The sequence below is a fragment of the Apus apus genome, chromosome 3 (assembly GCF_020740795.1).
Source record: "Apus apus isolate bApuApu2 chromosome 3, bApuApu2.pri.cur, whole genome shotgun sequence".
In the NCBI taxonomy this organism is placed as follows: domain Eukaryota; kingdom Metazoa; phylum Chordata; class Aves; order Apodiformes; family Apodidae; genus Apus; species Apus apus.
In genome coordinates, this window is record NC_067284.1 from 108,841,799 (window position 1) to 108,864,294 (window position 22,496).

Sequence of the window (22,496 nt, forward strand, 5' to 3'; positions counted from 1 at the left end):
AACTGGTATAATTTTAAAACCAGAAGCAAATTTTTATTGCTGAACTATGCCCCTGAAAATGGAGTTTAATATGAAAACACTGACACCAAATCTGAAGAGAGTGAATACTCTCCTTCAATATTTTACAAAATCTCTTCTCTAATCTTGACTGAGGTTTGAAAGTAGCAAGTCTGTATTTTTCCAGTGTAAATGTTGTGCAAAAGCTTTACAAACACAGATCTAAATCTGCAATTGCCATTACTAAAATAAATGAAAAATCTATAAGCAGCAGTGAAACTGGCATGCAAATAAAAGAACTGTCAAGACACATATTGCCTAAAAATAAGCTTACAATAACTATTTTAAAGGCTGTGTGTGGTCTTACCCACATATTTTGGCAAGATGCACTTTCTCCAACCACAGCTAGATTCATCCAAAAGCAGTGGCACTGGAGAGTCTCTGTCTCACCTGTCAAACTTGAAGAACGTTGTTCAGCAGACCACCATGAGTCCATGGATAGGATCCACAGCACTACAGCAGCTGTTCTTGATAAGTGTTCTCTAACTATAGAGGCAAATGCTTCAAAAATGTTCTGTAAGAGGATCACCCTTAGCATGCATGCATTTAAAAACAAACAGAAACAAAAATACATCTAGAACAAGACTTGCAGGACATTTATGGCAGAGCAGCATCACTGACTTAACATGTATCTCTGATGGTGTGAAATAATGCACAAGATCCAAGTCTATTAAATTTACCTTAGAATTTACCTAACTTTATTTAACTCTCACAAATCATTTCACTTTTCAAATTGCAGGCAATCAAAGCAAACAACTAGAACCCTTAGATCATCATATAATCTAGAAAGATGAGCTTTCCTCTCCTCAGTTCCTTTCCCACACATGACATGGAAAATGTTTTCACACCAACCTACAAACAGATTAAGTGGGAAGGAGATGTAAAATGTTGCTTGGCTACCATAGAGGTAAGATCCAGTGAAAATGGGATAAAGCTCCCAGATTTAAAACTACATACGAGGATATTGTGACAACCAGAAAAATCTAATGAGAGTGCTTACCTGAATTCTGTCTATATAAAATAACTTTCACTGTTATTACAAAGCATATAATCATTAATTTCCAGAGCTATATATTTTCTAAAAATAGGTCACTGCTTTCAACTACTGAGATCTGCTCTGTTTTAACTACTGGTAGCATTGTATCCTAGAAGCAAGAAAGACTCTAGAGACATTACTTTCACTTTTCCCTAGATATATTTAGTGTACTAACTAGCATAGTTAGGATATTATTTTTCTTTGGTTTTGTCAGTAGCATGTTTGAAATAAATTTTATTAAGTGGTAGTGTATGTAACATTGCATTGTGGGTAGCAGTTTCCTGCCTTAACCTAGCCACATCCTCAGCTGTTATATGAGACAAGTTTCCCATATTTTCTGCAAGTTGACTTAGAAAAAAAAGAAGAAAAAAATACAGGAGAAAATAGCTAGAATGTTAGGATGATCTTAAAACCATATATTGACCGTTATAATGTGTGCATCTATTCAAAAGAGCTTTTTTCTCAATTGCTGTTGACAGGAATTGTATTTGAGGGACACAAGAAAAGTAGTATTTGTCAGAAAGAATGTCTGAATAGCAAGAATAATCAAGATGAGACACACTAGACCATTAAGATGTAGCCCCTAATTCAAAGGCTGATCAGGGGTTTTAGAATTTCTGTGGAGAATATCTTTTTTATCCTATTAATTGAGAGAGCTGGCAACTCCAGATGAATGCAAACAATTTCTTACTACTTTCTATTATAAGATGTACTCACTGGTTAACCAAAGAGGACCATCTTTTAAATCGAAATAGTTCAGTTTAAGGTTTAATTTGGTCTTTAGTAGCCTGATTCCACTGTACAGAAAACGGGCAACATTTGTTTGCAGCAGAAATGGAACAGCATTTTTCCTACTCTGCATGCTTAGTGGTCCCACAGACTGTCTACTTCAAACCATATATTATGTAGGAAAAGGTTATAAGGCAGAGAACAGAAAGTCATCATAAAAAGGCAGCAGTAAAACTCTGATGTTCAATGCTACTCCTTGCAGACACCAATAAGTAGCATTTTAAAATTAAGGACTGTTAAAATAACATTGCTGCTAACACTTTGATTAACAGGCAGTTTTACCTTTTGCTTTAACAGATTAGCATATATGTGATATCAGCATACCTGAAGCTCTGGCAGAGATATTGGAAATTAGAAGTGTACAAGAGATCCACGTCTAGCAACGAAAGTTCCATCAAATGTGCAAAATTTTAAAATCAAACGGTATGTTAAACATTTTATTTAAGAACCATCAAAAACCACAGTACTATCCCTCCCAAAATTATAACTGCTTCTCAGTTATGAAAAACAGAGCTAAGGAGAGAAGTTTCTAAAAAAAAAAAAAAAAAAAAGCTGAAAATGATGTTGCTCTAGTGGAAACAGCTATATTAAAAATACCTACAATTAATACCTGAATCTGAGGAAACTGCATCAGGACCTTCTACGTTATAAAAATCAGCAGCTTGTTATGTTGCATAGCATAAAAATTTAAGTGCAATTTAACAAGTTTGTCATCATATTGGTTTAAACAATATTTATATCTCTCCAATTGTAGCACAGAAACAAACTTTTCAGTACAAATAAACTGTCAGCAAGGAATCATACCATTGATATGCTGCATGAACTTTGAGTGACATAAGGCAAAATGTTTGGAAATAAAGCATGGCTTACAAGTTTCCAAACACATTTCAAAAAAGTGAAAGATGTAATTATCTTTTAGTGTTGCATTACAATTGACTTTAAATAAGATTTCATTTGTCGTCAAAGATCAAGCTCATAGTTTACCAAAGAAATTCCTTAGCATAATACTTCCTTTGTAAGTGTAATTGTGACTTAAAGCATCCCCTATGGAACACGTAAGTTAACTTCAATTTTTGTAAATCTATCTTTTAAACAAAAGACTGTCAAGTACAAGTCTGCAAAATCCAGACACTGGTTTATACAGTGGATTTTTAGGATTCATGCATCTACTTTACTAGAAGTGCAAACTATACTGAAAGAAGCCATCAGTTTCACAGGTATTAGGTCTGCAAAAAGTTTAGCTTTATGATGTCTCTATACTAAAAACTAGCCTTTTTTTCACTGGCAGTTTCTGCAAAGTACATCTAGATTATTCAGTTAAATTATTTGTTTTTCTGCTTTTAATGGATTTTGTTTTTCTAGATAAAGATTTCACTGTAATTCTCTTGATCTTTCTAGCACAGGTGAAAGTACATAAATTAAAAAAAAACACCTTTTAAAGATATCGTATCAAAGCATAAAAACAAAGTTAGACAACAATTTTGTGTAAACAAGTAGAAGCACTAAAAAGCCATTCCAGTGAAAGCCTGAGCACAGGACTTCAATGCAATACATTTTAAAACTTAGACGTCTGTAGGAAGTTTAATATTCTGGTAATAAAGATGTGACTAAGAATAAATCCTACATTTTCAAAAACCAAACAACTGCATTCAAATGAATGAAAACAAGCATTTAATATCAATACATGAGTTACCTATATATAAAAAATACTGAATCGACCTACCATTGAATAGAAGTTGATAAATATCCACAATACAAAACCGTAGTTGAAGAAACATTGTGCTTACAATTATGAATTCCACAAATAAGAGGCAGCACCTCCAAAAGATTTTGCTGCACTAAAAGCTGATTAAAACTGTAATGCCCACGAACATATTTTGTTTCTATGAAAAGATTACCATTCTTTTCATCATTTTCACACCCTTAACTTTCTGTTATCTTCTTAACTGTGCTGTGAAAATATAAAGAAACAAAATCAATCCATCCTTAGGAAAATTAAGTATTACCCTGACTTTTATGTGAGATGGGTGATTTGCAGAACATCCCTTCCCCACTTTAAGATAGGATTCCATAAATCGGGCAATATCTAATAACTTTTCTATATTGAAAATGCCATTTACCTCACAATAAATATTATGGAATTAGTTTTTATGAACACGTGTTTATGCTGCTTTGACAAACATATAATAAAAATGAAAACACAATCTTTTATTTTTATTGACATCTCCTTTCCCATTTTCTCTCCGTCCGCAGAAAACAGAGAACCTGCTCTCCACCCACACGTCCAGCTATTCATCTCACATAACTTCTGGCCAGTTTGTTCCTGGTAAAGATGAGGACAAAGTGGCAAATAAAAGAGGAGGGGTGGCAGCTTCAAAGAGATGTATTTTATTTTGCAAATAAAAACTGAACAATAATCTAGAGAATGTTTTACATAATTCTTCTGCTCCCAAAAGTATGTATGACAAAAACAGGAAAAAATTTAAAAATCACTCATCTAAAACTACAAAATACAGTGCATCTGTGACACAATCAGGTTAATATGAACAGTTCTAGACATAATGTCCAAAGAGGCAAAAAATAAAATACTTTCTCAAAGATGTTTCCAATTTTGTTCTGAATCTGAGTGAGCAAATCAAGACTACTAATACACACTGTCTGTGCACATTATTCCTTACTACACACAGCATTTTGCAATTTATTTCAAAGCCTCTATTATAAACAAAAAAAATACTGCTTTTGTTAACCCACTCTGTACTGGTACAGTAAAGGCTTATATTACACAATCAAAGTCAAAGTTACAATATGTTAAGTATATAAAAAATATTATATACACATGCACACATATGATATTAGGTATTTAAATCTTACACATGCATCAAATGTATGTTTCATTTTAAAACCAAGTGTTAACATTAACTGGTGAATAAAGTTATTTATAGTCTCCCAAAAAGTCCAAGATAATTCTATTTCTCCTTAACACTGGAACTATAATAAGCAATTAATGTAAATGCAATCAAAACCTTCCAACTCTCACAGTTCATTCTGTCATGCAACGTCTACATTAAATTCCAGCAATGCCAGTATTCAAAAGCATCACTTAAACTACAGTACACAACTAGTTATGATATCCAAATGACATATTTTGCCACAAATATAAAAGAAACATAATTGCCCTTAATTTGCATTATATAAAACTGCCAAGTAGTTTTGAAGGCATGTAAAGCAAGGCAGACATGATTTAAGATTTGCAAAGGAATCCCCAGACTAACACTTCTGTGACAGCCAATTACAGTAAAAAACACAACCCCAACAAGCAGTCTGCTACTAGACCTTAGGAAAGGTAAAATTTCTTACAATGAGTTACAGATTCACAAGTATAGGAAGACAAGGAGAAAAAGTAAAACAGAAGGAATCCAGCCACCCAGCAAATATGAAGCAGACCCAAGATCGTGATACAATCCAAAGATGTAAATTATTGTAAATCATCACTGTTGTTCAGAATTTCACACAGCCACTTGTGCCAATTTTGCTCACTTTTCCACAGACACAATAATGAAGCAGGGAGAGGGAAGGGGAGGGAGAAGAAGAAAAAAAAAAAAAGGAAAAAAAAAAAAGGAGGGGGGAAGAAGAGTGGGGGGAACCTGAACTGAGAGTACAAATAAAGTTCTGCTGTCCATATGCTTTAACTGTACAGAAGTTTGGGCTCTTACAGCATTTTGTACTCTCTCCAAATCCTCATGAGTCACAAAAATTAAAAAGCGATATCCTTCTGGATGCCAGGAAGGGCCTTACCACGGGCCTTTTGTCAAAATAGAAAAAAGACAAGGGGGAAAAAAAAAAAAAAAAGGAAAAAAAAAAAAAAGGAGAGAAAGAAAAAGCCACAGTGTAGGCAGTCCTACTTGGAGTCCTCTGATGTCACAGCCACATGACTCGCTCGCTCCAGTAACAGTGCTTGCAAAAAAAAGGAGTTTTAAAGCTTTTGCTTTTTTGGATTGTGTGAATGCTTCATTCGCCTCACAAACAACCACAGAACCACAAGTGCGGTGCAAACTTTCTCCAGGAGGACAGCAAAGAAGTCTCTGGTTTTTAAATGGTTAATCTCCGCAGGTCACTACCAGCCACTGAGACCAACAAAGTCAGTAAGTGCTCTCTAACCACAGTCTATGCAGTAATAGTAGGTCCTTCAAATATTTGCTCATTCTCTTTTTTTTTGTTTTGTTTCCTTGCTTTTCACATGTTAGCAGTGCTACACAATTTTTTGACAGGGAAAAAAACAGCTATAGAGCCTATGCAATCCAGGAACACTGTAAAACTAAAACAAGGTTTGGCTATGGTTTGTGTTTTCAGTTTGAGGATCCAAGAAGTATTTACACCAGAAGGTGAAAGCTCTGCGTGAAGCGAGAGGGACTATGGCATCAAACAGCCTGTTCAGCTCAGTGACACCATGTCAGCAAAACTTCTTTTGGGGTAAGTACTGCAATATTTGAGCTTCTGTTTCCCGTTGTCAGGAGTTTTCTCACTTTTAACAATGCTGGTTACAGTTACCTAAGCAAAAACTTGCTGAATAGGATTGTTAGGCTGTTAAAATAGCATACCTGGATTGTGTGTGGGGGGAGAAAGTCACCATAAATAACTTCTGCAGATTTCTAAACAAATTTGTTAGCTGACAAGCTGAGCAAAATGAAGCCGGTAGCTTAGTCCTTAGTGTTTGACAGCAGGTGTGCTCAGCTGACACCTGGTTCAAGGTGTAGCTACACAAACTTGGAAGAGTCTGATGGGATCTAGTAAAATGTTTAATATTATCATAGGGAAAAAGATAAAAGTATTTAGTGAGTTAATCAACAACAGCACAGAATGTCTTGCGAAGAACTCTGGTGTAAAGCATAAAACTTTTAGATGTATCCACCATGACTGGTTAATGAAATATATTGCAAGAGACTTAAACTGCTTATTCTCTGAACCTGATAAAAAGGAGTAGCATGCAGCATATAGCAACCTATCCTACCCATAACTGCCCTAGCATTGTTCCAGACATCTTATTTTTAAGCTTATTTCAGATGAAGTTAACAGTGTGAATCTGCAGTTCTCTAGTCTTTTTTTGCCCTCACTTCACAGCGAAGCACATTTGAGATATATGAATTTCTTCTCATTATACTTATTATGAACATGGCACAACATTCATGCACAAAAATACTAAGTTATTAAATAAAAAATACATTATTTAACTTGCTGATGAATTTAAGCTTTAATTGAAAGTGGGATTTACAAACTCTGGAGAAGAGCACTGCCAAATATTTACTTCAATATTCTGAACTGTAAACACGGATTCCTTTAAGAAATCATATATGTATACTGAGGTAATTACTTATATGCACTGCATACATAAGTGCCCATAAAAATCATAAATATGCCATAAAATTGCACCTCTGTCATTGCTTACTTTGAAAAGCTTTTTCCTCTCCGATAAAGTTTTAAAATCAGTACAGAGCACCTGACAAAATATTAAACAAAACTCAATATGACTAATTTTTTTATCTAAAGTAAAATTAAATTATAATTTTAAGTGTATTGGAAAATGTTGTATTCTAGTCATCCATAAGGAGAACTAAGATGTTCAATATTTTTCCAAGGCATCTTTTATTGAGACAGATCAGGAAAACTAAGTGAAATTTCTCAAAGATCAAGAAAAAAATAATCTGAAAACTTACAAGATTTTCTTAATGGTGTCCATCATGTTCAAACTATGTCAGGACTTTCTCCCCCTGCCCCCCTTCTAAGAAAAACAACAAGGCTAGAACCATTTTCAGTATATACCTCCTGATTAAGCTTGTATTGTAATAAACTGATGACTGGAGCTCCCTTTACCCCTCCTACTTCACACGCTTTGACTGGTTCTAAACACATGAATAAGCTGTAAGACCATGAGTAGGAAAAGAAATGGAGAATAACTTCTTCCAGGAGAGAGGACAATTTATGATGATACCAGAAGACATAACACAACCTGTGGCTGCTCATATAGCCATAAAACACTGAATGATGAGCTGAAAAGTTCAAGCAAAGCTGGTAAGCAGCTTTTCTACTCAAACTGCTCTCTTAATGAAGCACAGCAGAAGCTTAGCCAGACCACATTATCCCAGTGTTTACAACAGGAAATACAGTTTACATGTATAGGGACTTTCTTTTGCTTTTACTTCCAAAAAAGATTAGAAGAAATTTAGTTGGCTAAAATTATCAAACCACGGAGTGCTGACTGCCTAATTCATCTACTTTTGATCATTTGTTAAATGAGTGGGAAGTACCGTAACATGAATAATACTTTTCCCCAACCTTCACTAAAAAGCGTTAGGTGCACACATTTCATTTTGGACACAAATAATGGATGAGAAGAACAACAAAATCCCACGAACTCTACCAGTATGTAAGCAATATACCTTAAGCTAAAAACAAAATAATAATAATAATAATAATAAAAAAACCTTTATGAGAAGAAGACAGGGTATATATTAAAAAGAACAAAAGCCAGAAGACCCAAGTTACTCATGAATTTGCCGTTTCCTACCAATGACGCAGCAGTGTGTCAGAATGCATGATCTATTCTTCCTTTCTGCACTGTCTAGATCTCTTTCTGTTCCCATCTCCAGCTTATTTCTTTCAGGACAGTTGCATGTAATTATGTTTCTCTTCAAGAATTAACTGATGAAACATAATGACGGGTAATAACAGGGAAGGAAAAAAGCTCTATGATTATTAACTCGCATGGTTACTAATCTATGCTATTAACCATCTTTCTGAAAATTCTTATTTCACTTATTTTTCTCTATATGTTTTTGACTTCATATGAAAGGGACGACTAGTGAAGAGAAAGGACCCCTTTCTAATTAATGTGAACGTGTACATTGCTCTGCAATTCCGTACACTTGAATTTACCAGGTACTACATTTCAAATCCACAGTATTTCTACCTTCTGCTGTTTATACACAGGTTTTGACTGTGTCATGCCTAGGTAAACCTTCTTAAGCTTTTAAATGTAAGTGCATTCATTTCAACCAGCAAAGGATATTATATTCACTACCATATTGTTTTAAGAAAAAAATTGCTCAGTATAAACACAATGCTAAAAACTAAACAGTGTATTTATTAGAAAAATTGGTAAGCATTATTTATATAAATGCCTTGAACTCACTTGAAATGCCTTCCACACGGTTACAATTGTTATTTTTTTTTCCAAAAAAGCAAAGCATTTTCAAATATGTTCTGTGCATCTCCACAGGAAGATTTCATCCAAGAAAGTAAAACAAATCAAAATTTGCCCGATAATTGAATCAATTCTTTCACATGTAACTTCTGAAAGCTGATCCCAATAGACACACATGGTAAATCTACATGAAAGTCTTAAAGTTAACAACAAAAAAAATCATCCTGCTTATATTGAAATCCTTCTGAGTATCTTCTCCTTTATTCAGAAAAACAAACCTTTCGTAGATTTCAATTCTCAACTGCTTTACTAAGGAATCTTAGCTTTCTTTATTTTAATTGAGATATAAGATTGAGATACAAGAAACAGCTGCTATTTTATTATCTATCTGAAGCAGAAATTTTCCCTACATTCCAGCTCTTTTTGACATACTCATATCATTGTAAATGCCAAGCAAAATCTCAGAAATCACTACCCTTTGCATAAAATATAATTCAAAATACCAGAACTTTAAAAAAATAATAGTGAAAACTATGCAATAATGACTATTCTTATGTGCTTTAAGAAAGCTGCAAGCTTCTCTCTGAGGCTTTCAGGCTATGAAACCCCTGAACCATGCAAAATTGCACTACACCACTTAAAGGATTCATACCATCAAAATACACTGTATCTGTTTAATTATCTGCCTCAAATGAACTATTAATAGCCCATATAGTTTAAATCAACTACCCTGATGTAAAATTTGCTAAGATCGAAGTGTTCCAGTTTGTTAGAACATCAAAACATCTGATGGTTAAATAAACTGGCAAAAGAAAAAAAAAAAATCTAACTCATTAGGGGCACTAAGATTTTATCAAACATACAGGATTAATCTCTATTGAATAGAACCATTCACAAATCAAAACTTACTCCACACTTCAATACTTTCATGCAGTGCTAATCAATTACAACCTTTTCTAGTTATTCAAAATCCATGTGCTTTTAATTTTATTCACTGGTGGTCTAAAATATAATATTCAGGCCAAGCTAAGTCATTCTGTATTGCAACTTTGCTTTTTTTCAATAAATATTCATCTAGAGGTTTTCTTAGAGAAAACTGCTCATATGAAGACTGTGGTAATATTTTTATACTGTACCTCCTTGTTGAAGCAAAAGGTTAGGGGTTACCTAAATACCTCAACTGTATATACAAAAAAAGGAAAAGGTAAGTATTCACATGAAAAATCCAAAGGGACTATATTATTTATTTTTGCATTTCCTATGATTAATGATGCACCAGTGCATACTTGAAAACTGAAGTCAAAATAGGGTAACACCTCAAATTCCTTTACAAACTGTACAAATATCAAACTTCCATGCTGTATTAACTACTCTACCAGAAATATTTAAAGGCTCTGCCACCCCACATTAAGAGCATAACAATAATACTGAAATTCCTCTCAAGCAGTGTGATTTCTTGGTCACAGTCAGACTAATATTAATCTTAAAATTGCACCTTATACCTTTAATTTTTCCTGAATCCTTTGCAGAACATAGTTGTACTTTTTAAGTAACAAGCAGCTCAGAGCAGTCATGTAAATAATGAACATCTAATAATGTATCCATTTAAGTATAAAGGGAAAAATAAAGCAGTAAATAATTCTTGCAAGAGATGCTAACTATGCAGTGCAGACAGTTCAGAAGAGCAAACAGAAACTAGGTAATAACTGTGCTTAAGGACGTGTCACACCTTGTGGCACACATCCATCAATGGGCAGCATGAATAACAACTACAGAGAAATACTTTCTAAGTTAACTAAAGAAGTTGAAAATAAGAGCAAAACTGAGTATTCTTATATGCACAAGTCCAGCACACTCCGGTGGAAATGAAAGCAGAGAGGGAAGAGAGGAATTATTCCGTGCTTGCCAGTCTGCAAAGGTGCTGAGCACCAGCATTTCTCCTGCTTGGCTGCTACAGGAGCCAACAGCAGCTGTCAGTGCTGGTACCTCTTGAAAATTAGACCATGTGTATGTTTTACTCTATGTATCTAACAAAAATCAACATTGTGTGTTGTAGGGGATGGAGTTGGTTCTGAAAACTCATTAAATACACTCCATTAATAAGAATTACAATAAATTGCCATGTTTAATATGCCCTAGAGTATATAATATTTTAATTAAGGCAGCCTCAAGATAAATAGTCAGCTTAAGATGGTAAAACCTAAGGCATTTTAGGGTCTTAACTGCGGCACTGAGAGAATCCAGGTTTCATACAACCAGTTAAGAAACTGCAGCATTAAAATACTCAACTGTTATTTTAAATAGAAAAAAAGTTAATTTGTTTAAAAGGAATAACTACAATATTTATTCTGATGAGTGTACTCCAAAATTAATTAGTAAATTGTGAACAATTTCAAAGATACTTGCTGTGTAAGTTTTGCCAGGCTTAGGAATTACCTGCAGCTTTTCACCCGGAGACAGCAGACATCCACAAAATGCAGAAAACATTTACCTCTGCCACCACAGAACTCCCACAAGAAACTACTGTTTATCAGCAAAATTATTTTTTCCCCTCATGTTACACACAATAGCTTTTATTTATATCATATAAATTTATTTCAAACTGGCTTATAAAGTCTTATGGGAAACAGAGTAAGGAGGTCTATCTTCTGTTCTCAGGTGTTTTTGTTTTTAAGTTAATAAAGCTTAAAACTAAGAGCATGCTTCCTTACATAAACATGCTCTCTTCTACAAATAAATATAAGACCTGGCACTTAACATACTGAAAAGCACACCCTAAAGAGAGTATTTTAAAGATGAGCACAAAGACAAAATAAACTTTGGTTACTATATCGTAAAACAGTTTAACACTTCCAGTAAAAAAATCCATTATTCATGCATCTGTTTCCTGTATATATTTTTTTTTATTCTCCTTGTTAGCATATTGTGTACTGTTCTAGCCTTCCTCGTGTAGCTGTAAGTTTCCTATTTCATGTATGAACTTGCCCCAGGAGGGAAAAAAACACAGGTTTTCTACTGACTCACTTTAACTGCTGAAATCATTTTAATCAGAGCAATTAAATTATTCTGCACAACCTACTCCATATTAAACAGTTTTATTAATAAAAATTAATTTTAGCATAGGAAAAGATAAAAGGGAAAGGCTATGTTTTCCTTTAAATACACATGGAGCTTTAAAACGTATTTTCATATTTACTGTATCCTTAAGAGTTTTCTTTAGGAATATTTTTTCATCTCTAATAAGCTACCTTTATTTATATAGCCAAGGCTAATAACAGCTTCTACTGCTGTCTCTTTTAAAAATGCCACATTCATTAAGGTAAAGCAGTACTGGAATTAACAATAGTTTTCAGTTTTAGTATGCTAAAAACACCATGGCAAAGAAATTTTGGCAAGAACTCATTCAAATATACTGTATTTCTGATGGACACGAGCTTATTTCACGTATTAGATTTCATCAGAATTACTAGCATTTCATAATGACTTAAAATTTATTATCATTCATTTTCTTGAATAAGGAAAGCTAAAAGCTGATGACCCTACATACATTTATTTTTGCCAGGATTTATTTGAACCGTAAGTGTGCCAAACCATTGTTTACTTATCCCTCATGGTCAGATATCTTACATCTACATCCACTCTGTGGTTTACTGAAACAGAAAGACAGAGCCACTGCCAGTTACATAATATTTTATTGTTCAAAGAAAAAGGACCCAGCCTCAATCACAATGAAAATTAACTGTAGCACTAACAAGATGTGTTTGGGTCTATATGCATGTAGACACATCTGTACCCACACCAATGACTGTTCGCTGGGTGCAGTTCTTCTGAAAGAGGGTCTGGTGTATCAGAGCAGGGGGACATTACAAGTCATTATTAATAGTTCAGTTGAATTTCTTAATCAAACACATTTAATACATATGACCCTAAGCACTTAAGCAAAAGAGAGGGATTTTTATTTTTAAGGAAAAACAATCGAGACAAATAATTATGCCTATGTATGTTCACTTCCAGGCAGTATAAATCCTCAAAAGTATCTGTAATTCATTTAAATAAAAATCAGGAAAGACAGAGTTAAAAAAACATGATATTTTAATGCATCCATGTGTGGTACTAGAACAGGGTATTCTTTCTTTTAAGAAATATTAATGAGCTGTGTATGTGCAAACATGTACATGTCTACATTTCAAACTTCTAATTCCTCCTAATCCATACTTTCAAAATTTTGATTTTTTTTTTAAATAACCCAGTAATCATGTAAATTTAGAAAAGTCTGTTTTGGTACAACATTTTGTACTCTAACACTAAAATTCTAAAAGAGAATCTTCAATTGCTTTTGAATTTGCCCTCAGTACAAATACCCAAAAAACATCTGCAGCTCTTCACACATCTCTACTTACTCTGCTAACGAGCAATGTAGGAACTTGCAGCAAGGGTCTTCTCTCAGTATTTGTAAAGAAGGACGTCTATTAATGTTATAGTGTTGTACATAAATTGTAAGCATTAGTGCTTATATAGATGGCAGAAGTATCTCTTTTAGAATCCTTGGCAATATTTGAAAGGAAAGAGGTGTTTGGGAGGCTCTTGGTATCCTCTTGCTTCTTCCCATAGTCCCATGAAGAGAGAAACTGCTTTTTGGACATCAGACTGGCCAGTCTTAACTAACCTCAACTTTCAAAGTGAAACCATACATTTTAGCCTAAGTAGTCTTGTTTGCAGGTCAGCTGCTGGTTTTGACACAGTGCAATATATTTCTTCTGAAAGTGATTAAAAAAAAAAAAGCACACCGTATTTATGGTGAAAGAATTCTGATGTGAAGTGCAGAGCAGTTCTGACAAGGATTGATATTGCTTCACAATGTTACTTGTATATTAATACTATAATACATTAATAATTTACTATAAATAACATCCTCATGTAGAATCAACAAGAGTAATTTTGCACTGATTAGTTAAGATTCCACAGAATTAAAAGGCATTTTAAGACATGACCAACAAAACAAACCCTGAGTCTGATGACTGTGTCAGAATTTGCTATTTCAGTTTATCATGTCTCAAAAAGTCTTCTACATGAGCCATAATTCTGAACTGCTACAGTATCAATGCCCTTGTGCATTTTCTGCATGAATTCCACAAGTGAATACTTTCATTAGAATGCATCATCTACTCAACTGAGAATCCTGCACCTTTAAAGAGAAAACTTTTAGGGGAAAAAAATAGTCTCACATTTGCTCTTTAACACTGAAGGGACACATATTCTAGCTTAGTAAGTTTTCATTAAAAAAGCATTTGATGAATTAATGCTACTAGCTATTGTAGAACACTCATGCACAGATCAGCTTTGTAAGAGTCCTTAAAGTCTGCAGTGTATTTACTTCCTAACACAATCTGCAAAACTTGTTTCCTCTAAGTAAAGACCACCAGTATAAACTCGCATCAAGAGAGTTCATCATCTGTTTTTCCAACCAGCAGTATCAAAGTTTAACTCCACTGTGTTTGGTTATTTGTGGAATAACTAAGCCATAACAATGAATGGTTTATTTAAAACTGACAGGACCAGAAAGCAGCAACTATTTACTTAGGCGGCGCACCTCAGCATACACCAGTAAAAATGTTCTCTTTTCCCAAAAGGATTTTCTGCATAAAGGGCATTCACTTTGCTTCCTTCCCACCCCTCTTACATCCAACCCTGTACATTCAGAACTAAGTGCTGTATTTTTCTTACTATTCAGTATATTTTTATTTCCCCCTTTCTGATTAAAAGGGACAAACAAACATTAAAACAAATTCGAGGGCACACACTTTATACTGACGTTTTATTAAAAAAATCAGCATTCAGAAAAAAAGTCCAGTCATTTGTGGATAATGAAATAACACCATCTAGGTAGCAAAACAAAAACTTAATTTAGCATGAAGTTGGAAGAAATGTATCTTCCACAGCACAAATCATTTTCATACCGTAGCAAAAACTGTTTCGTTCTAATGTAACACTGTGTATTGCATATGCAAACACTTGAACAACTTTTAATTTCACAGCATTTCAGGAAGAGGACCTAAAATCATGCTCTGTTATTCTGCATAGCAATTAATTCAGTCATAACCTCGTAATAATTTGGGGTTCTAAGTTCATTAAAATAACATGTTAATATTACCTTTAAAAGCAAAAGCAAAATCTTAATTACAGCTGAGCCATCTAAATGCACATTAACACATCTTAAAGTAAATGAAGACTTGAGCCTGTCTAGATACAAGGATAAATTACCATAACACTTACTAGGTACAACACAAGGGCTTGAAAGAGCATAATTTTGTTACTTTAAATTATAATATTAATTTACTAACTAGTTTCAAGGCACATGTGTAGTGCACATGTGTAAAATCTACTTGAAGCAGCCAGCTTACATATACACACACAGAAGTTGGAATGTTCCAATTCTGATCAAAGATGCATGTAGCCGGATGTGTGGTTAATTCACTGATCAAATTTTCACAACTGAAAAACATCTTGAAACAAAGTCCTGGTTACCAGTAGTGTGTGCTTTTTACTTTATCATCAGAATTACCCTTCATCAATTTTATATTTTAGGATGCATCTTAAAGATAATATAGCCTATTTCTCACATAAAAATTAAAAAGCAAGCAACAAAGAAAAAGATGAAGAGGCATTAATTTTCAGTTCCATTATTCTTAAAGGCCACAGTAGGACTGAGTGAAATAAATTTTAAAATGCCCTTACAATCTGAACTCTAATCTTAGTGACATGTTCTAGCAGTAAGTTAGTGCTCCATAAAAGCTATATAAAAATGTCAGGAGTGTAGGTGCATAGCACATGCATGCAACATAAGACACAAATCTGCCCTGTAACAATAATATACAGTAGCTCCTCAATGTGCAAAGATTTTAAAATGCACTAAATCTATAAAAAGTCTACTGTGAGACTTCAACACTGAAGTCCACTGAATCAAACAGAAGTATTGAATAAACACTACTTAAGGGCTACTAAATTTTATCAGCTTTGTATTAAGTTAGAATTCAAACTAACAATTGTTTGAAGTCTTCTACCATCACATTTATTAACCTTATTTGCTTACTGAACTAGCTAGATATTGTAAATATACATAATATAATGGCTATTCCACTTCAGATATGCAGAAAATACAAATAATCTAAACAAAATAATAAAGATACTGAGATGGGCAACAATTTTACTCGTCTCAACACTAATTTAAAAGATGTCTCTTTTTTCTGTCTTTACATACCTGTTTGTTATCAATTACTGATGTATCTTCACCCCTCCTTGTTGCAAAACTTCCTTTGAAACTCAAAGCACACACAGCACAACATTTGAGACCGATATATATAAAAATACTTTTTTTTTTTCCCAGTAGCCTAGAAAATCTGAAGGTTTTTTTAGGCTGACGGTATCTTCACATAGAAACACAGAATGTCTGCAGACAGTAAGAAGCCTTTAGTAAGCCTTTTTGCTGCACCATAATAATCTGATCCAGAAATTCAAGGGTACCTTAAACAACGGGCTACCTGTTCTAGCCATGCTTAGGAATGTGGCCAAATCATTTTTATTGATTTAACCTTTATAGGAATGCTACATATCCTCAGAGCAAAACATTTCTAATGCATTTATAATATGATATACCTCTGAGAAGTTATGAAGAAAAAAAAAATATCTTATGATAGATAGACTAGCCCCCCTCCACTATTATGTTTTTTTCTGATTTAGTGATCGATAGGCATTCGAGTGTTAGAATATTTTCTGAGTTTGCATGTGTCTGTAATCATAGGATGAAGTCTGAAACTGTAACACAGAGGATAAGACTAATATCTGACCTGTCTTTAAGGAATAAGAACTGGTGAACTGATAGCCAAGACTCTAAATACTCCTTTCATTCTAGAGTTACACATCAATCATGTTACCTGCAAACATATCAGGTTAAAACTTCCAGAATTTACAGTCCTTTTTGAATAAACTGAGCAGCATGAAAGTTATGTTCAGAGACCTTACAGAAGGTGGTTTGTGTATCTCACCAGAATTCTTAAAGAAGTACTTCTCAAATTCTCTCTTCATTAGAAATCTACTTCATAGGTATTTCAAATCAGTATTTCTTGATGTCAGATTTGTATTCTTTTATTTTGAAGCTCAGGTTGTTAAAAATAGTGTGTTTGTGCATTTGTTGTTCTTTGGAATGTTACAAACCACACTTGAGCATTACCAGAAGTCACATTTCAGAAAGTAAACTGCTCTGAGCTGATCATTATAATAAACTTCTTAACAGTGTAAAGCAGAAGGGAATACTGTGTCTGAAAAGTTGGTCAAACAAAAGCAGATACATTTGTGTCATGAATTACATTAGTTATATTTCTTATAAATAAAATTGAGGGACCAGAAGGTTAGGGATTGGTTTGGTGGTTTGTTGTGTTTTTTTTTTAATATAAAAGAGGAAAACCTCAGGTAATCAAAAGGTAATCAAAATTATTCTTACTCCTAAAAGCTACTAGCATGAAATTCTAGTATGTTATTCTTCACAACAGAAGAAAGTAGCCAGGCATAGTTTAGGTGGGCATTACACAGATCACCTTAATAAGATTTATATATACATTTTTTTATTAAGACAACAATGTCTAGAGATCACTGATATTAAGGTCTCTCATCTACAAAGAAACCTGTAGCAATCCTACAAAGAAAGAAAAATGTTAAGACAATTCATTAGTGAGATAAGTGCCTATCTACACATGTAATGTAGTCAAGTTAGCAGGTCTAAGCAATGAATTATAATCAGAATGTAGGCTTTAAAGAAAATATTTATCTGCAAATTCTCACAGATTTTTTTCAGTAAGTTTAGCTTGTCTTTCAGAAAATACACCACTAACTTTGTCTCTTCCTCCACTTTTTCTAAGAAATATTCTGAAGTTGAATGTATACCCAAATATGCAACATCCACACATAAAATATCCCTTGACACGAGCCTTACACTTTGCCAAACCAGATGAAGCTAAGACCTTAAAGTGACATGCAGCAGGGATTTTTCTAGGGACAGCCTAGTTCTGCCTTCTTTCATGCCACACATCAAGGATTTAACCAGGTGATTGCTTACGTTTATGTAAACCAGTTTGCTTTGTACTTCAGTAGACTGAGAGAATTCAGTGAGTTATCATATATAGACAGGGAATAATATCCATTAAAAACTAACTAGTAGCTCCAAACAAAATCCTAGAAAGATCGAAGCATATCAGATCATACTTGATTTCAGCTTAAGTGCTTGGAGAATAAGTTAACTGAGCAAGAGGAAAACGAAACGACCTATAGATATTAGGAAAAAAAAATTCCTTTGGATGATACATGTTTCAAATCCTTTGTACTGAACAGTCTGGTGCTGAGAGCTCTAACTCTTCCACTTTTAGACTGCAGAACAGAACTTCTGTTGTCACTTGCTATTAAAGTGCACCTTAAGAAGGACCTAGGCAATACTGGAAAGTAGTGAAACATGTTAGAAATACAGAGTTTTACAGACAGCAATGATGGAAAAAGGCCTAGTTTAAATGCATTAATACACTAATAAAACACTTACAGTAGCACAGAGGTTTTTTAGAACATAATAGATACATTTGTACAAGAGGATTTATTAGCTTAGTTATCCTGGCAAACAATAACATCTTTTGATGCTACAGAAAAGCTGCTCTGTGCTGGCCTGTGAGAAAGGTCAGATGGTGGAAAACTAACTTCATACTTTTAACCTGTAAACTCTTTCCTTTCCTGACTACAAACCAATGTCCTAGCAGGGGAGATCAACAGCCTTTCCAAGAACTCACGTAGGGAACCTTTTGCTCCGTTCCGTCGGAACAGAACATGTGCACGTCCACCTTCAGGAGCGCTGGCCTCCGTGGCAGCTCTCTGAGTAAGTCTGTCTACAGAGGTTTGCCACAGAAAAATTACCTCCAGATTTTCAGTTCTTCAAAATTTTATATATGCACATATACACACACATATATGTCTATAAAAAGCAATATACTTGACTACTCAAGTCTGTATACTATTAGAGGAGCAACTGTGACGCTTCAGAAAGCCTAAAACTTGATTTCAGTGTTTCGAATAAGGGAAGACAAAGTGAGGAGACAGCAAACTCTGGAACACATTTTGCAAGGCTGTTTTACAGGGACTCAAGCAGGAAAACTGTACAGATAAGAAAGAGCTCCTTCTGACATGTGAAAGACATTAGAAACAAAGGAGCACCAAAAACCCTTTGCCCTTGGTGATACACACAGATGCTTAAGGTGATGGGAGTATTACAGCTCAGGCACAGCACACATCTTGGCAACATGTAATTTCAGTAATGAAGCTTCTTTTCATGGCAATTCTGATAATTATTCTACATTTCTCAGTGGATTACTCTTTTGGTTTTGAGATTCTTCCCACATTTTCTACTGGAGAAAATACCAGAATGCCATTTCACAGCCAAATACTTTGACTGGCAAACGTGCCCCTTAGCACTTTACTACCCACCCTCATACTTCTGACCTTCTCAAGTCTTGAAAATAAAGAGTATAGCTTGGGCTCCATTTTCAAATACTAGTTCCTGGCCATTGGTCTTTTATTTCAGAAGTGTTTCTAAGCATCTTCACACTTGCATACTATCCTGCTGTCTCCTGCATTTTCTGATAGAACAGGGCATAGCTTCCGCAAGAAGAGGATTCCAAACTTACCTGAACGTACTATGATCATAAATCACATTCTTCCAGAGGTCCTGGTCCTATATAGAAGTCAGAGCTACCTGGACATTTTAGACATCTTAACAAAAAAACCTGTATCTTTCATTTCTTTAGCAGGAATTTTGAAGATTATATTTTTGTTGTACGTTTGTTCTATGCCTACCATAATAAAAATACTGATCTATAGATATGACCCTTATACAACATAAATCAGCAACAAAAGCCGATTTATAAACTTTTATAAACAGCATTATGAATTCAGCCTTGGTGAGCATTTGTTTTAGCCAAACCTAAAGCTCTTTCCTTCCAGGGTAACTTGTTATGATGTATATTTGAGAAGTCTGTTTTAAAAAAAAATATTAAAAAATTGAAGACATACTGATGACTCACATTGTCAGGACTTGGTAATTTTGGTTCTTGCTGGGAAAATGCTTAGCAAATTTTGTCAGCAAAATACCCCCATTGTTTTGCATAAGCATATTTTAAACCTGAAAATAGCAATGCTAATAATTGTGCCATCACCAAATATAGCTGTGTTCTACTTCGGATAGAATCCTGAAAGTATTTTTAATGAGAAAACTGGTTTTGGCTACAATTAAAAATTGAAAAAAAAAAATCCAAAGCATTATGATTTTAAAAACCTCACTGACCAGCTTGGTTTTATCAACAGCACAATATGGGTTTCTGATTAAAAAGAGTTGACCATTGCGTTTTTCCTCAACCAGTTTCCTAAAAGCGCAGTTTACACTACTTATCAACTATTGCCTTGCATCTGATCTTCATACACCAATAGTCTTCACTGAAACCACTGCCACATCTGAGATTCTGAGCAAACTGAAACAGACAATCCATAAACATGTGCAGAGTAGCAAGGTGAAAAGACAACTAAAATGGATTGAGAACAAATTATTACATAAAGAATTATAGAATTATCAAGGCTGGGAAAGACCTTCAAGATCATCAAGTCCAACCATCCACCCTATAACGCCATCTTATGAAACACCATGTCTAACCCTTTAACATCTCTAGGGATGGTGCCTCCACCACCTCCCTGGGCAGCCTGTTCCAAGGCCTCACCACTCTTTCTGTGAAGAAATTTTTTCTAATATCCAGCCTGAACCTCCCCTGGCGCAGCTTGACCCCACTTCCTCTTGTCCTATTGCCGGTCACTAGGGAGAAGAGGCCAACACCCACCTCACTACAACCTCCTTTCAGGTAGTTTTAGAGGGCGATGAGATCTCCCCTCAGTCTCCCCTTCTCCAGGCTGACCAGCCCCAGCTCCCTCAGCCTCTTCTCATAAGACCTGTTCTCCAGATTCCTAATTAGCCCAGCTGCCCTTCTCTGCACCCTCTCCAGCACCTCAATGTCCTCCTTATACTGTGGTACCCAAAACTGCACCTAGTGCTCAAGGTGCAGCCTCACCAAAGCCAAGTAGAGGGGCGGGATCACATAACAACACAACTCATTAACTTCACCCAAAAACTGACTTCATCAGTAAAGATTAAGCAGCAGAATCAAAGCTATGTGACTTAAAAAAAAAAAAAAATAAAATAAAATGATGCTGCCTACCTATTATCCAAGGGAATTTGTAAACTCAGAAGAGAGCAGGTGCAGAGTACAGAGTGTTACAAACTGCAGCTTATAACGATTCCCAACCAAAATGAAATATCCTTTAATAGTCTCAAGGAGATATGCTATGGCCAGTTTTGTTTAGGTTAATAAATTGGCGCAGATGAGAGAACAGAACCATATTTATCACAACTTACTATGACATCAAACAGGAAGTCACCAAAACATTTGTAGAGACCATGATAGCATTGATCAATTAGTGAAAGCTCAAAACCAACAAGATTAAATTAAAAAGTGTAAAAATGAAGACTGTTTACTTAAAGGCAAAGAGTTGTCTCAAAGAAGATAACTGAGAATATGTAAATTAAAAAGGGTCACAAACTAAACCGGTGGCAGTTATTCACCACATTCTGACAGATGCTATCAGGCCTGTCCTACACAGAAAAAGCAGGAGACTGCATCTGCCAAAACACTGGTGGAAAGTAAGACATTAATATCAATGTGAAAAGGTTAAAGAAACTGGTTAGCCACTATAAAGCGAGTGGTGAACAATTCCTCCTTGGTCTTGTGGTGAAAGACAAAAAGCAATCAGAAGCAAAAGAGGTGTAAGAAGCTATTTTGAACAACTCGGTATTCCATGCCTAGGTTGCAACTATGCCATATATGCCCCAAAAGGACTTGTCAGTTTGAGTTTTCAAAGCCTTTTAGGTCTGCAAGCCTATCTACACAGCTTCTGAAGTCTGCTTGCATCTTTACATATTTACTTACTTTTTAAACAATGAGAAAGTTGATTAAATATATCCTCCACATCCAACCTATTTTCACATTATATCGAGTCACTAACACCAATTAGTCATACTCTGTCTACAACAAAAGCTATCACAAATCTTTTACCTTGAGAAACAGAGGAATAATCTATCAAAAAAGAAAGTAAGTTCTGTGCAAGTGCAACGATCTCCTTACTAGAGAATTTGAAGCAGATAGGACAGCTTGCTATGAGGAAAGTTTTGGTAATACAGAACCCTGCTTCAGAGACCTGGGATAGAATAAGTGGATTATTTTAGTTCCCTCCCAGTCCTGTATCTCTTGTATTCCATGATTAACAAGTAACAATCATTGATAAAGG

The 22,496-nt window shown here is 34.7% G+C and overlaps 2 protein-coding genes across 4 annotated transcripts in view; one reads left to right on the forward strand and one right to left on the reverse strand.

Annotated features, from left to right (window-relative positions):
* Positions 1–22,496, reverse strand: part of SUPT3H (SPT3 homolog, SAGA and STAGA complex component) — a 266,650-nt gene that overhangs the window by 221,581 nt on the left and 22,573 nt on the right. The window lies entirely within an intron of this gene.
* The window catches only part of RUNX2 (RUNX family transcription factor 2), a 148,429-nt gene continuing 131,818 nt past the window's right edge, over positions 5,886–22,496 (forward strand). Inside the window, exons 1-2 of one of the 3 annotated variants that reach the window (XM_051615112.1) lie at positions 5,886–6,059; positions 6,233–6,352. In XM_051615112.1, coding sequence (XP_051471072.1) covers positions 6,295–6,352 — 58 coding nt within the window. In that variant the 5' untranslated portion in view covers positions 5,886–6,059; positions 6,233–6,294. Of the gene's footprint in view, positions 6,060–6,232; positions 6,353–22,496 lie in introns of those variants that run through there. The other 2 variants (XM_051615113.1, XM_051615114.1) reach the window with 2 other exon arrangements.